Genomic DNA, 14843 nt, shown 5'->3' with positions numbered 1-14843 from the left:
CAGAAGTCCCACTAGTTTTTCCCTCCACCGCCAACAGAAACAGGGTGGAGCAGCTGGGAAGGGAGGCCAGGAGCCCCAGAGAGAGGGAAACAGGGGAACAATGCCGTGACAGAGGCACCTCCTCAGCTGCCCCTAGCCCCTTGCGGCCAAGACCTCCCCAGCCAACCCAAGCTCCCTCCGCCTCTCGCCTTCTCCAGGGACTCCTCAGGGAAGGAGGGCCAGTCGGTAACTTGGATCGCATCAGGGAGATGAAAGAGTTTGTGCAAGATATAAAACAGAGCCTCCACTCCATTTCCCCTGCTTGTCTCACTTCTGCTTTCCTCCCACTCTGGATAGAAACAGCAGTGATGAGTGCTTTCTCCAGCGCTGATTGGAGAGCTCCTGTGGCTTCTCTCTGCCCCACCGTTCCCCAACCTCAACCCAGGCCAGGCCCTCCCTCCCCGCCCCCTTCCCCCCCTCCCCCGCCCTCTCCTTTTTTCCCCTCCTTCCACCTGACAGGGACCATAAATAACCCAGGCTCCTGGTGTTCCCGGCTGAAAACAAAAAGTTAGAAAGTTTGTCTGGAGCTCCCTGCCACTCCCTGCCGGGGCCGCTTCTTCCTTTCTTCTCCTGTTTTCCCTCTCTACCTGCGTTGGCTGTTCCTTCAGGTTGGAGAAAAGTCGCCTCCCCATTAAGTGCTTGCTAGCTGCTGGCTCTCCCTAGATTTCAGGCTGTCTCAGCTACCCGGTTAGGCAGCGGGCATTGGTATCAAATTACCGAAAGTCTACCCTGGAGCAGTCCTCATATTTACATACAAATAAGTCTGGGGCTCGCATTTATGTCACCAATCGGTTCTGCTAGAGGCTTGCCAGAGGAGTTGTTAATCCAATCAGAAGGAGTTTTAAAAGGATGTCTTCGGAGTGATCAAAAAGGATCTTGATCTCAATGAAATGTGGCCAGATTTGGGGGGATTTTTTTTTTTTTTTCATCTGAAAAACTGAAAGTCTGTTAACACTGATGAGTAGGAAAAGATGTGTAATTCTTCAGTTGCCGGCGAGGAGATGAAGATGCTGAGAGGACCTCGGAGGTGGTGGTGAAGACGGTGGATCCAACCCAGGGATTGGTTTTTTGGGGGCTGATCTGGAGGTAGATTCTAAATCACTGTCTCAGGAATTCCTGGAAACATCAGGAAAACACTTGGCCAGCCCAGCCTGGTGGAAATGGCTTTAACACAGAGTAAGATCTTTCTTTAAGTTGTACTTAAGTGTGTGCTGTTTTTGTTTCCTCCATAGTGAATGTGCAAATAGCCCAGCTGTAAAGTAACTTAAAATAATCTCTTGGTTCTGGGTAGCTGTAGAAAGCTGATCTATTTAGTTTTTACACTTGCAAAAATGGTAGTTGATAATGTATTTTTAGACTTGATTGGTAGTTTAAAAGCTGAGCTCTTGTGGTTTCCTGAGTTTAAATGAATGGAAATTATAAACGATGCTGAATGAAGGATTGGAAAATAGAGCCAGAGTGGTGAAATCGCTTACCTTTGAGAAAACAGAAAACATACACGCCTTTGAAATCCTGTTCAGCCAGCCAGGCTTGTACCCAGTAGAATGAGAGTTGAGTCATAAAAAGGAGAAAGAGTTTGCCTGTTTGTGAAAGGAACTTTTCCACAGCCCATGCTACATTTTGTAAAGGATGGGAAACGTCCCAGAGGGCAAAAGGCATCTGGAAAACCTGCCCAGTCACTCCTGGAATGTGTGTTTTTTTTTTTTCTGCGTGAGATCATGTTATGCTTGTGTAGCTAGTAAAAGTATTTTATGCACTTACTCTGTATAGATGGTTCAAGAACAATTTATTTCTTTCCAGCTGTTGAAGCCCGGATTTGATCTCTGTTGAGGGTAGAACCACTTTCTGAGCAGGGTTCAAGCACCGCGGCAGCTGTATTGAGCTGTTCATTTGATAGATTTCGAAACAGTTCAATGTGGATGTGTTTCAAGGTTCCCCAGTTGAGCAGTTCTAATTCAGATTAAATCACTTGCCAGTTATTTACATAACCCCAAACTGAAATCCTGGTTGTGAGAAAACCATTTAAAGAACAGGGATGAAGAGGCGCCTCTTATTTTGCAATCCGGGTCCATTCAAACAAGCTGCCCTCATCATGGTCAGGCCAGGAACTCTCAAGCTGACACAGAGATGAACCTTTCTAGTTGGCTAGGGCTTGAGGCGGGGACAAGGAGATATGGAAATGTTTTTAAATTGGTACCTATTGCCAGGAGCTCTTTCTGCTGCTTAAATTCACTCTTGAAATGATGAACTAACCTCTTCCTATACTTTTTCCTTCTTAAGGGCAGTTACAAATATTATCCAGGGGGTGGGGGGAAATAAACATGAGAAAATGGATGATTAGCTAATGGCCAGAGGAGCAGTTTTCTCCCCAAGCAGACACATTTTCAGAAAGGGAGCTTCTGATTCGGGCTTGCTTTGTCCATCCACAGGTGAAGATGCGATGACAGGCGACACGGACAAGTATCTTGGGCCACAAGACCTCAAGGAACTGGGTGATGACTCTCTGCCTGCAGAGGGTTACGTGGGCTTCAGTCTGGGGGCCCGTTCTGCCAGGTACTTGACTGTGGCCCTTTACTCACAGTTAATTTAAAACAACCATGATGTCATAAACTGAAACCATTTTCATTTTTCACATTATCCCCAAAAGTGCCCTTGGGGTAAGGATGTGAATTCGGTGAAATGTACACATGCTCTGCTATTTTCTTTTGTGGTTTTCAGTCTTTAATTTTATGTGAGTGAACGTGTTAATTGTTTGTTCTGTTTTTCCCTACCTGGCAGTTATGCTTCGAGCATAATATAGCAAAAGAGTTCACTGACAGAATAGGGAGAACCAATCTGGGTCACATGTTTTAAAATTAAGTTTTGTTTTTCCCATAAGTAAGAAATATTTGTGTTGATTGTTCACTAGACTGTGACTTTAAAAGAGTGCATCTTGGGAAAAAGTACATATCGCTTGTCGGAATTGTCTAGCAGCTGTTTGAGCATCTCTTCGAAAGCTCTGCCATTTGTTTGTTTACAAGGGACATGTTAAAGGTGAAACAGTGACTTAATCAAAAGCCAAAGGCAGGAATGGTGGCAAATTCAGTGCTGAAAACTGAAGCATAAAGCTTTTGTATGTGGAAAACCTTGGCTCCAGCCTGACCTGGTTAAAAGGAACAGGACCTTGTCCAGAATTTGGAGACTTCTTTTCCCTGGTTGGATTAACAGCATGTTTGCTGACAGTCAAGTTATTTCTAAGCTAATAATTAAACCTTCTGAGTTAGAGCCCTGGGGACATTTTCCTATCGTTCAAAAATCTGTTGTAAAAAGTTTCATTGTCTGATAGTAAAATGGCATTTCCCCCAAAGTAAACCTGGGAGTATATTCTTAGTGTCGTTGATTTGGACAGTTTAGACTCAGAATTGATTTTTCTTTGAGTCAGTCTTTTTTTTTTTTTCTTAACAGAATTTGAAACCTCATGTAACTTAATCAACTTTTGACTTTATACGTAATTTATAGAAGGCCTTAAAATCTTATTGCAGCAGGTGTCATTAATGACAACAGGAAAATGAGTTTCTAGAAACATGTCTTATTTCAGGTAATCACAGATAACAACAAGTTACAACTGAAAATATGCAGAATCTTAAAGGACCTTAAGGAAAACTTCTGTTTAGAGACCTAATAGCTTTAGTAATCCAATAACTAGCTGATTCGCTTCCTCAGATAATAAATAAAAGCTACATTTCATGACTCAGTCATTTGTGTGTAGGGAATTGTAGCAGCTGACCTCCATTGAGAGATGAAACCAGAATATTGTCTCTTATAAACTTTCCACAAGACAGCCCTGAGGCTTTCATACTTGTAGTTTGGATTGCACCATTCCTCTTTGTTGCTATTATATGTAACTCATTTTTTGACATTGGGAACTGATGTTATGCTCAGAGGCAAATTTTAAAAATCTCTAAAGCTGATGTGTTTTTTAAAGTACTGTTAGAGTATTACCAAGTATAATATTCTGAGTGTAACATTTAAAAAGGAATACATTAAATGTGTAACTCATCCAACCATAACATTTTTTTTTCTTTTTTCCTGTCTGATTTTTTTTTGCTTTCCACTTCTCCTGTTTATTCTAAAAATACTTAAAAATAGTCCCAAGATCAGGTAAGGAGATACAACGCTTTGACAGTGTTTCTCCGCCTTTCCCAGCTCATTTTCTCATCTTTGTTTTTCCGGCATTGTGCTGTGCTGTGCTGTGCTGCCATGTGCTTTTTCTTGTTTTATTTCTCCGCTCAGCTTTAGAAAATCAGTTTTGTTATTTGAGAAAATAAGCAAATAGCTAAATGTGTAATAAGTAATGTTACTTATGCAAAGTTGACTGGATACATGAGGAATTTATTTCCCCTAACATAAAAGTTGTATAGTGCATGAAGTAACTGGAGAGATTGCACTGGGTTTATAGGCAATGTCTTGACTGGAAGGACTGTTTGTTTGCTGAGTGCTGTTTTCTTTGAGTTGTGCTAGGTACATTAGAATAACTTTAGGATTCTGAGGCATGTGTTTTTCTAACACTTCCTCTGCTTAATACTTAGGGTATACTGATGGCTACAAATAATATCGTTGATCTCAGTGAAAAACAATGTAATGCTTTCCAGACCCCCATGCAAATAATCTCTCATTTAAGTAGCTGAAAGCACTTCGATGTATTAAAGATTCACACTGAAGCTTGATGCCTTTAATGGGCTCTCCATCTGCCTAATGTAAGTTGGTCAGGAGTAGGAATTATGTCAAACGAAGACATCTTTAGATGTTTCCACTGACAGCTCCCAATTCTAGGCTCCGTTCTTTCATTCACACTCCTACAGTAATTGAAAGAAAGAAGATTTTGGTTTTTTTTTTTTAATCACTACATCTTAGATATGTTTAAGGACTAAACTTAAAATTAATATGTAACATTAAAAAACTTATAAGTATTTGTTCACATGTACAATAAAACCATCTCATGTACCACCAGTATTAATATCTGCCATGGGAACCATAATTTAGAGAAATTAATATCTGTATTGAACAGTGCAGATTGAGTACATGTCCCTCACTCTGTTGGAAAAGAAAGTTCTGTTGGATAGTGTTGAGTTAGAAAGCAGAAAGACAATTCCTGCTTTTAGGAAGCTTACATTGCATCTGAGAGAGGGCATGGGGCTAGAAACAGGAATAACGAAAACAAAATTTGCGATAAAAACAGGGGAAAAAAAAGAGTGATGAGTCATGATTGGGCACTGTAGGCCTGACTATGTAAGAGATCAGAGCTACGTGGCTTACTAAGTAAGCTCTATGCAAGGATAATGCTCACTTTCTTTTTTCCTTTTATATCCAATTTCTAATATTGTGTCCTGCCCATAATAGTCACTTAGTAATGTAGGAGCTGCCACCCCAGTCTGTCTGGATATTATGTAGATATATGTAGATACATGGGTATATGTAGAGTTACTAGGATCCCTTATTCGATTGGTTTCTTTTTTTTAATCAAAATATAACTGACAAATAAACTTTATATTAATTTCAGGTACATAACATAGTGGTTCCACATATGTATATATTGCAAAACAAGCACCGTATTAGGTCTAGTTAACACCCATCACCACACATAGTTGCACTTTTTTTTTTTTTTTAGGATGACAAATTTTAAGATCTCACTTAGCAACTTTCAAATATACAAAACACTATTATAAACTATAGTCAGCATGCTGTACATTAAATCCTCAGGTCTGACTCATCTTATAACTGAAAGTTTGTACCTTTTGACCACCTTCACCCATTTTGCCCATCCCCCATGCCTTCTTGGTATGATTTTAGAGGTTCAAGGTGGTGAGTGGCACTTTAGGACATCAGGGGTCCTGCACTCTGGGGAGTTCAGAGGCTGCATAGAATATTGAGAAAGACTAGGAAGGAGACGAGCAGAAGAAGCAAAGCTAAAAAGCGTACAGAAAGGAAAGGCAAGATAACTGTATATGGAATTTTAATTTTTCACAGCTGGAAAGATGGCAAAAAAGATCATGTCAGGATAACATTTCTTGTTTCTTCATGTTTTCCATGAGAGGTAGTTCAAACCAGAGCTCTCAGTAGGTTAAACCTGCATCTAGTTCCCAAATCCTTATTAACAGATGCATTTATAGCAACATAATTCCATTCAATAGTGCCAGACAGACAAATATGGACCAGGAAGAGGAGACTCTCAAAGAAGGTTTTAACAAAGAAAAAAAAAAAATAATCTCTCCAGCTATCAAATTACCTAGAGTCATCCGGTTCTTCTGAATTGTCATGTTGGTTCAACTGTCACAGAGGAACATCCAAAGTCTTCCTATATTTCATCTTCTCACAGATTGAATACCAGACAGCCTAATTTTAAACAAAACCTGATCATGAGGTTATCTAAGCTTAAGAAATTTCCTCACGTATAAGGAAGTTTATTTTTGACCATGTCTTTTCAAGAACGATTTTGGTTGATATTTTGAGCCATCTTGCCTGTTCTGAAAGTTGCATGCATTAATGTTCTTTTACCCATCTCATCATCATCTCGCCCTCTTGAATGGTTAACTGTAACTACAACAGCCTCCGCTCCTTCAGCTCGGATAGGTCTTACACCTTGAACCGAAGCTCCTACGCCCGGGACAGCATGATGATTGAGGAGCTGCTGGTGCCGTCCAAAGAGCAGGTACGTGTTCTTCCCCAAACCTTCTTTCATTGTGAAGCTTTCATTTGTTATGATTGAGTCACATTCTTTGTCGCATGACAGGAATTCTATTTCTGCGAGTTTGATTTTGCCTTTGTAAGTCTTCCTATACTGCCAGTTAGAGAAAAAGTCAGGGATTTCCCTGGCAGTCCAGTGGTTGAGATGCCACACTTCCACTGCAGGGGGGCACAGGTTCAGTCCCTGGTCGGGGAACCAGGATCACACGTGCCACAGTGCGTGGCCAAAAAAAAGAAAAAAAAAATCAGTCTTACCGTAAATCGAAATATCCCTCTCTTCTGCAGATCAGTCTCTCAGATCCCACAGAGAGGAATTTAAAGAAGTCCTAGGAAAGGCACGGGTACCTTTCTCATTTCTTAGTCAAGTCTTTCAGTGTTTTGAAAAAGAGAGTTAATAATAATTGGTAGCTAAAGTTGCTGACATTATCCACACGAATGCTTGATTCTGCTCGACAGTGTATGGGTGTTGGAATTTGCTGAAATTGTTTTTAGCGAACCATAGATTAGATTGGTCATGTTTTTGGCCCATTAGCTCCAAAGCTGCCTGGGATGGGCTTTCTCAAGATATGCTAGTATTTTGCTTTCTGCTAGAATCTTTGTTTGGTTAATTTGGTATTTATGCAATGTCTTCTTTCCAATAACTGTGGCTCAATAGATACTGGTTTATTATAGGAAGTCCTAGTAACAGAATCTTGCTGCCTGTGGACTCAGGATAGCTCATTAGTCTAGATACACATAATACCTGGTTTTAAATGTGCAGTCAGGAGCTGGTGATGGATGAAACTGTTTGGACCACAAAACTAAGTTTGAAGGTGGCCCATAATAGTTAAACAATATACATGGTGAAATTATGCTGAACTTACTGATTCACTACATAATAAAGGTAAATTGGGGCAGATGAATAAGTGATAGACATTTATCATCACCAAGTTAGGTAGCCACACCTTGGGGGGGTTCCACCTGTCTGGAGGTGCTGAATTCCAGAAACACAGATGTACATGGTACTTCACAAGGAGCACAGTATGTATTTTTTAAAGCTTTTTGTGTTTTTTTTTTAGTTATTTCTTTATTTTTGGCTGTGCTGCGTCATCATTGATGTGTGGGCTTTTCTCTGGTTTCAGTGAGCAGGGGCTGATCTCTAGATGCCATGCACAGGCTTCTCATTGCGGTGACTTCTCTTGAGGACCATGGGCTCCGGGTTGTGTGGTCTTCAGTAGTTGTGGTTCTTAGATGCTCACAGCATGCTCCGGGATCTTCCTGGCTCAAGGATCAAACTCGTGTCTCCTGCATTGGCAGGCAGAATCTTTACCACTGAGCCACCAGGGAAGCACCCACATACATATTTTAACACTTTTATACTCTCTAGAGCATTCTTAGCAAGCAGGCCTTACAAAGATGACTACAATGGCTATTCAGTGTTTGGTCAAACAAAACACCATTTGTAGAATGATTATAGGTGCAGGCCATAATTTAAGTGGGTGTTAGCACCAGAGAAGGCACTTGTCTCAAATAATGAAGCTAAGCTCTTAGGTATAAAGTGTAGCCTAGGTTGTGGCTTTCTGAAGAACTTTATGCTTGGTTGGCTGTGGTCATTCTCCTAGTTGGGTGATTCTGATCTCTTTATGTTCCCAATTGAAATGAAATATATTAGTGGATCTATTGATAACACTTCTGAGTATAGAAATAGCTGAAATTCTCTACGCTCTAAGAGAAACCCACAGAACTTACAAAGTTTCAAGTGAAAAGAGTCCTTGAACACTTTGCTGTTATATAACACATGTGCATACTTCTATAATGCAATAGCAGATCCTCCACTGAACCTAATTATGGTTTATATTTCTGAATATATAATTGTTTAGGGGCAAGGGCCTGAAATGGAAGCCACCACCACCATTATCACCATGAGTTCACCATCATCACCACCACCACCATGACCCCATTACTGCCATCATTACCTCCACCACCCCATGACCCCACCCCACCACCATCACCTCCACCACCCCATGACCCCATCCCCACCACCATCACCTCCACCACCATGAACCCACCCCACCACCATCACCTCCACCACCATGACCCCACCCCCACCACCATCACCTCCACCACCCCATGACCCCATCCCCACCACCATCACCTCCACCACCCCATGACCCCATCCCCACCACCATCACCTCCACCACCATGACCCCACCCCACCACCATCACCTCCACCACCCCATGACCCACGCCACCACCATCACCTCCACCACCCCATGACCCCACCCCCACCACCATCACCTCCACCACCCTATGACCCATCCCCCACCACCATCACCTCCACCACCCTATGACCCCATCCCCACCACCATCACCTCCACCACCCCAAGACCCCACCCACCACCATCACCTCCACCACCCCATGACCCCATCCCACCACCATCACCTCCACCACCCCCATGACCCCACCCCACCACCATCACCTCCACCACCCCATGACCCCCACCCCACCACCATCACCTCCACCACCCCATGACCCCATCCCCACCACCACCCCATGACCCCCATCCCCACCACCATCACCTCCACCACCATGAACCCACCCCCACACCATCACCTCCACCACCTCATGACCCCACCCCACACCATCACCTCACCACCCCATGACCCCACCCCACCACCATCACCTCCACCACCCCCATGACCCCACCCCCCCACCACCATTACCTCCACCACCCCATGACCCCACCCTACCACCATCACCTCCACCACCCCATGACCCCACCCCCACCACCATCACCTCCACCACCCCATGACCCCATCCCCACCACCATCACCTCCACCACCCCATGACCCCACCCCCACCCCATCACCCTCCACCACCCCATGACCCCCACCCCATCACCATCACCTCCACCACCCCATGACCCCACCCCCACCACCATCACCTCCACCACCCCAAGACCCCATCCCCACCACCATCACCTCCACCACCATGACCACCCCTTTTACCACCATAGTTATCAGTCTCTTAGTTTCTGCCTGTCTGCCTTAAGGAAAATGCAGATGTTTGCAATGCCACAAGCCTACAAACAGGCTTCTGAGGGTTCTCACACCACTCCCTGCTAACTACTACCGAGATCTACTTAATCAGGTAGAAGGGTGGGGCAGCATCTGCTCAGAATGCAGGACTTGTGAAAAAGAAATGAAGGCTAGAGAGAGCCTTTGAGGTGCAGCTGGTGTTCTTCTGTGTGGTAGTTGCTGCTCCAGTCTCAGCACCTCCTCTCTGGACATCACCAACTCTGCTGTAGACCAGTCAGAAGAAAGGCAAGCTTAGGATACCTTAAAGTTTTTACTAATAATTATTAAGTTCCTAACTACGGAAGCAGATAGTTGCTTTCTTTAATGGTGACAGAGAATCTGTGGTCTGACAGGCATTTCTCATGGAACTAGCACGTTTAATGAGCACATCACATGACTCCAGGATAAATTTACTGGAGACTTGGAAAAAAGAAACAAATGGCTTAAAGACATTTTAGGGACAGTTGGTGGCATTTGAAAACATACTGGCTATACTGTTAGGAAATTAGTGTTCATTTTCCTAGCAATGATAATAGTATTCAAGCTATACAGGGGAATATCTCTCTTCCAGGGGTATGCATGTTGAAATTTTAAATAATGAAGTAATGTTTAAGTCAACTATTTTCAAACGGTTCAGCCAAAAGTGTATTTGCATGGAGAGAGAGAAGAAAATCAAATATGACAAAATGCTCAACTGTTGAATCTACATTGAGTGTCTATAAGTATTCTTTATACAGCTTTTTCAACTTTTTTATTTGTATAAAATAAAATAAGAATTTGGAGGAAAGGAGAGGACAAATTCTGAAAGAGCTATAGCAACTTACTTAGTCCCTAATGTCTCATTTATTACAGAAGAGAAAGAAAAGACTAATTCCTCAAAAGACTGGCTTTATTTCAGAGGGAAGAGTCTAGTTACACTGGGCACAGTTCATGAGAAGCATTTACTGCAGACGTGCATTTAAACACTTTGTTAGAATTAAGTGACAAAAAAATATTAGTTTATGTCTCTCATGTCTCAAAATCTGCATGTGTAAAATTTTATAATGGAGTTTCTCCATGGTGTTGATTTTGTCTGAAAGCATGTAAGAAATATTAAATATTTATAATTCCTAAAGCAGTGATGTATGACTTAGTGTAAGATTTAAAACTGCCCTATCATTGCCCAGTTAAAGTTGCTTTGACAAGTAAAGGTGAAAAATGAATAAAAATTAACTCACCGTCAACTTCCTGTTGTTTTTTTTTTTTCCAACAGTAGAGCTCACCCATACAAGGCACCATTGCCTCTTTATTATCCGGCTGCTGATTAATCAGTTTGTACATTAACCACAGTTAAAGTGAAGATGAGACCCAGGATGGTTAGCACAGGCCTGCCACCCCAGGTTCCTGAAAACCTGTGCAGATTTGAGGGCAGGTGTGGAGGCCAGAGCTGAGGAGCAGAGTTGGGAGAAGGAAGCCATCCCCATGCCCTGCTGGGTCTTAGTCATGATTAGTCCATAAACCACTCAATCCCCCTATGGATATCAAGAGTGGACTCTTTTGTACTGTGATACTGGGTTATCCAGGAACTCTACATCCCTTAACCTTCCCTTCACTTTGCAATCAAGAGTCACATATAGTAGTGGCCTAAATGGGAGGGAAATCCCAAAAAGAAGGGATCGTGTAAACATATAGCTGATTCACTTGGCTATCAGCAGAAACTAACACAACACTGTAAAGCAGCTATACTCTAATAAAAATTAATTTAAAGAAAAAATTAAAAGAAATTGAGAAAGATGAAGAAATTGAGGTACAAGCTGCTGAAGTAACTCACCCGAGGGGGCGCAGCTAATGAATGGCAGTCACTAGCCATACGGCCCTATGTGGCCTTTTTGCCTTCTTTATTTAAAGGAAGTTTTATTGAAGTCTAGTTGATTTACAGTGTTGCTTTAATTCCCTCTGCACGGCAGAGTGACTCGGATATACATAATATTTAACACCACTCCACTCGGTCTGCGCTGCTCCACCTGGGAAGGGAGTCAGCTAAGCCCCCTGTACTCTGCCCTCCAGGATCTCACACTGTCAGTATTCTTAACATGGGTGCGGTGCCGTCCTCTGCATTCACTTTTTTTTTGGCATGAAAGATTATATTTAGACACATGTTCTTTATTATGCTTGTTTCTAATTCTAGTAATGAGTTCTTATTGAATGTGCTTTAAAAGGAACTGACAACATTTCCAGTTTATATTCAGCAACAAGTTATGAAAATTATGGTGAAAATGACTGTACTAAAAATTAGGGCATAGAAGGCATCATTAAAGGAATGGAAATAGTTGACCTTTACATAAATATGAAGCAGAAGGTAATAGTGGTCTAAAAATATTGTGCAGGTTACCCAGTTAATTACACTTCCTTTGAATGACCCTAAAAGTTGTTGGGATGTGTACTGTAGGCAGAAACATTTAAATCAGTATGATTTCTGGTAGCTATTAAAAGATGGAATAAGAGCAGAAATTAGAATTCCCAGCCCACTCTCTTTAGATGGCAGTGACAGCATCTGATGCTCCTACGCCTATACCTTTACTCATGCATGCCATGTGCCATGTGTGAACATGACACTTCAGTCATGTTCGCCTCTTTACGACCCTGTCGACTGCTGGGCTCCTCTGTCCATGGAGTTCTCCAGGCAAGAATACTGCAGTGGGTTGCCATACCCTCCTGCAGGATATCTTCCTGATCCAGGGACCAAACCCACATCTCTTGTGTCGCCTGCATTGGCAGACGGGTTCTTTACCACTAGCGCCACCTGGTGTCATTTAGAAGGGGTTGAATTCCTCCCTCTCCTTTCCTCCAAGGATGGGCCTCAGTTCTGGCTGTTCAGAGAATTCCTTGTCCTGGATTATAAAGACTACATCAGGGTGAAATATAAAATCTCAGCCGGTCTAAAGAGAGTTTGTGCAGCCTTTGGGGTTGCTAAGCTGAATGGTGACATAAACCCAGAGAGGGCTAGAGATGGAGCATGAAGATGAACGATTCCTACCATCTTTTGGGCAGTAGCTAGATCCAGTCATGCCTGATGTTGCACCACCCAGACTTTCCTATTATATAAACCAGTACATTAATCTCAACCTGCCCCCAACCCCTGGAGTGTTTTAAGCCAGTTTAATTTGGGCTTCTGTCCTCACTAATATGCTGGCTATTCAGTTCAATTCAGTCGCTCAGTCGTGTTCTGACTCTGTGATCCCATGGACTGCAGCATGCCAGGCTTCCCTATCCATCACCAACTCCCAGAGCTTGCTCAAATTCATGTCCATTGAGTCGGTAATTCCATCCAACTGTCTCATCCTCTGTCATCTCCTTCTCCTCCTGCCTTCAATCTTTCCCAGCATCAGGGTCTTTTCAAGTGAGTCAGTTCTTCGCATCAGGTGGCCAAAGTATTGGAGTTTCAGCTTCAGCATCAGTCCTTCCAAAGAATATTCAGGACTGATTTCCTTTAGGATGGACTGGCTGGATCTCCTTGCAGTCCAAGGGACTCTCAGGGGTCTTCTCCAACACCACAGTACAAAAGTATCAATTCTTTGGCACCCAGCTTTCTTTATAGTCTGATTCTCACATCATCAGTACATGACTACGGGAAAAACCATAGCTTTGACTAGATGGACCTTTGTCAGCAAAGTAATGTCTCTGCTTTTTAATATGCTGTCTAGGTTGGTCATAACTTTTCTTCCAAGAAGCAAGCATCTTTTAATTTCATGACTACAGTCACCATCTGCAGTGATTTTGGAGCCCAAGAAAATAAAGTCTCTCCCTGTTTCCATTGTTTCCCCATCTATTTGCCATGAAGGGATGAGACTGGATGCCATGATCTTATTTTTCTGAATGTTGAGTTTGAAGCCAACTTTTTCACTCTCCTCTTTCACTTTTATCAAGAGGCTCTTAAGGTTTTCTTCGCTTTCTGCCATAAGGGTGGTGTCATCTGCACATCTGAGGTTATTGATAGTTCTCCCGTCAATCTTGATTCCAGCTTGTGCTTCATCCAGCCTGGCATTTCACATGCATAGAAATTAAATAAGCAGGGTGACAATATAAATCCTTGTCGTACTCCTTTCCCAATTTGGAATCAATCTGTTTTTCCATGTCTGGTTCTAACTGTGGCCTCTTGACCTGCATACAGATTTCTCAGGAGGCAGGTCAGGTGGTCTGATTTCCATCTCTTGAAGAATTTTCCAGTTTGTTGTGACCTACATAGTGAAAGGCTTTGGTGTAATCAATAAAGCAAAAGTAGATGTTTTTCTGGAATGCTGAATGCTGACTATTAGTAATGGTCAAATCCGGCCTGAACAACCACCTATCAAGGGCAGCGTAGAAAGTCTTCTAGCCACCTCAAACTGCAGTTCAACCTTGAGATTATGTTAGTTTATGCTTTCTTTCCAGGAATAAATCTAATTTTAACTAAATAAAAATAAAATGAGGGAACTCGTTGGCAGTCCAGTGGTTAGGATTTTGTGCTTCCAGTTCTGGGAGCCCAGGTTTGATCCCTAGTTAGGGAACTAATATTCTACAAACTGCTCAGCAAGGTCAAAAAGTAGAGAAAGGCGTTCTTTGCCAGTTGATCTCTAACAAAACCTTTCATTTCCTTTTGGTTCTGTAGACACAGATGCCGTGCATCTGTTGTTGTTTAGTCATTAAGTCGTGTCCAACTCTTTGCAACCCCATGGACTGCAGTGTACCAGGCTTCCCTGTCCTTCACTATCTCCCAGAGTCTGCTCAAACTCATGTTCACTGAGTTAGTGATGCCATCCAACCATCTCATCCTTTGTTGCCCCCTTCTGCTCCTGCCCTCAATCCTTCCCAGCATCAGGATCTTTTCCAAAAGACCTTTTCCAAAGAGTCGTTTCTTTCTATCAGGTTGTGTTAGAGTTTCAGTTTCAGCATCAGTCTTTCCAGTGAGTATTCAGGGTTAATTTCCTTTAGAATTGACTGGTTTGATCTCCTTGCTGTCCAAGGGACTCTCAAAAGTCTTCTCCAGCATCACAATTCAAAAGCAT

At 42.6% G+C, this 14843-nt stretch overlaps 1 protein-coding gene across 3 annotated transcripts in view; it reads left to right on the top strand.

Moving 5' to 3' along the window:
• Positions 1-14843, top strand: part of ANK3 (ankyrin 3) — a 366464-nt gene that overhangs the window by 251159 nt on the left and 100462 nt on the right. For 2 of the 3 annotated variants that reach the window (XM_070470691.1, XM_070470692.1), the window contains exons 24-25: positions 2469-2592; positions 6625-6727. In XM_070470691.1, coding sequence (XP_070326792.1) covers positions 2469-2592; positions 6625-6727 — 227 coding nt within the window. Of the gene's footprint in view, positions 1-553; positions 1216-2468; positions 2593-6624; positions 6728-14843 lie in introns of those variants that run through there. The other variant, XM_070470693.1, reaches the window with a different exon arrangement.

Source organism: Odocoileus virginianus, chromosome 7 (genome assembly GCF_023699985.2).
Source record: "Odocoileus virginianus isolate 20LAN1187 ecotype Illinois chromosome 7, Ovbor_1.2, whole genome shotgun sequence".
In the NCBI taxonomy this organism is placed as follows: Eukaryota; Metazoa; Chordata; class Mammalia; order Artiodactyla; family Cervidae; genus Odocoileus; species Odocoileus virginianus.
Note: the sequence above shows the minus strand (reverse complement) of the source record. Positions and strands in the feature narration are given on the sequence as shown.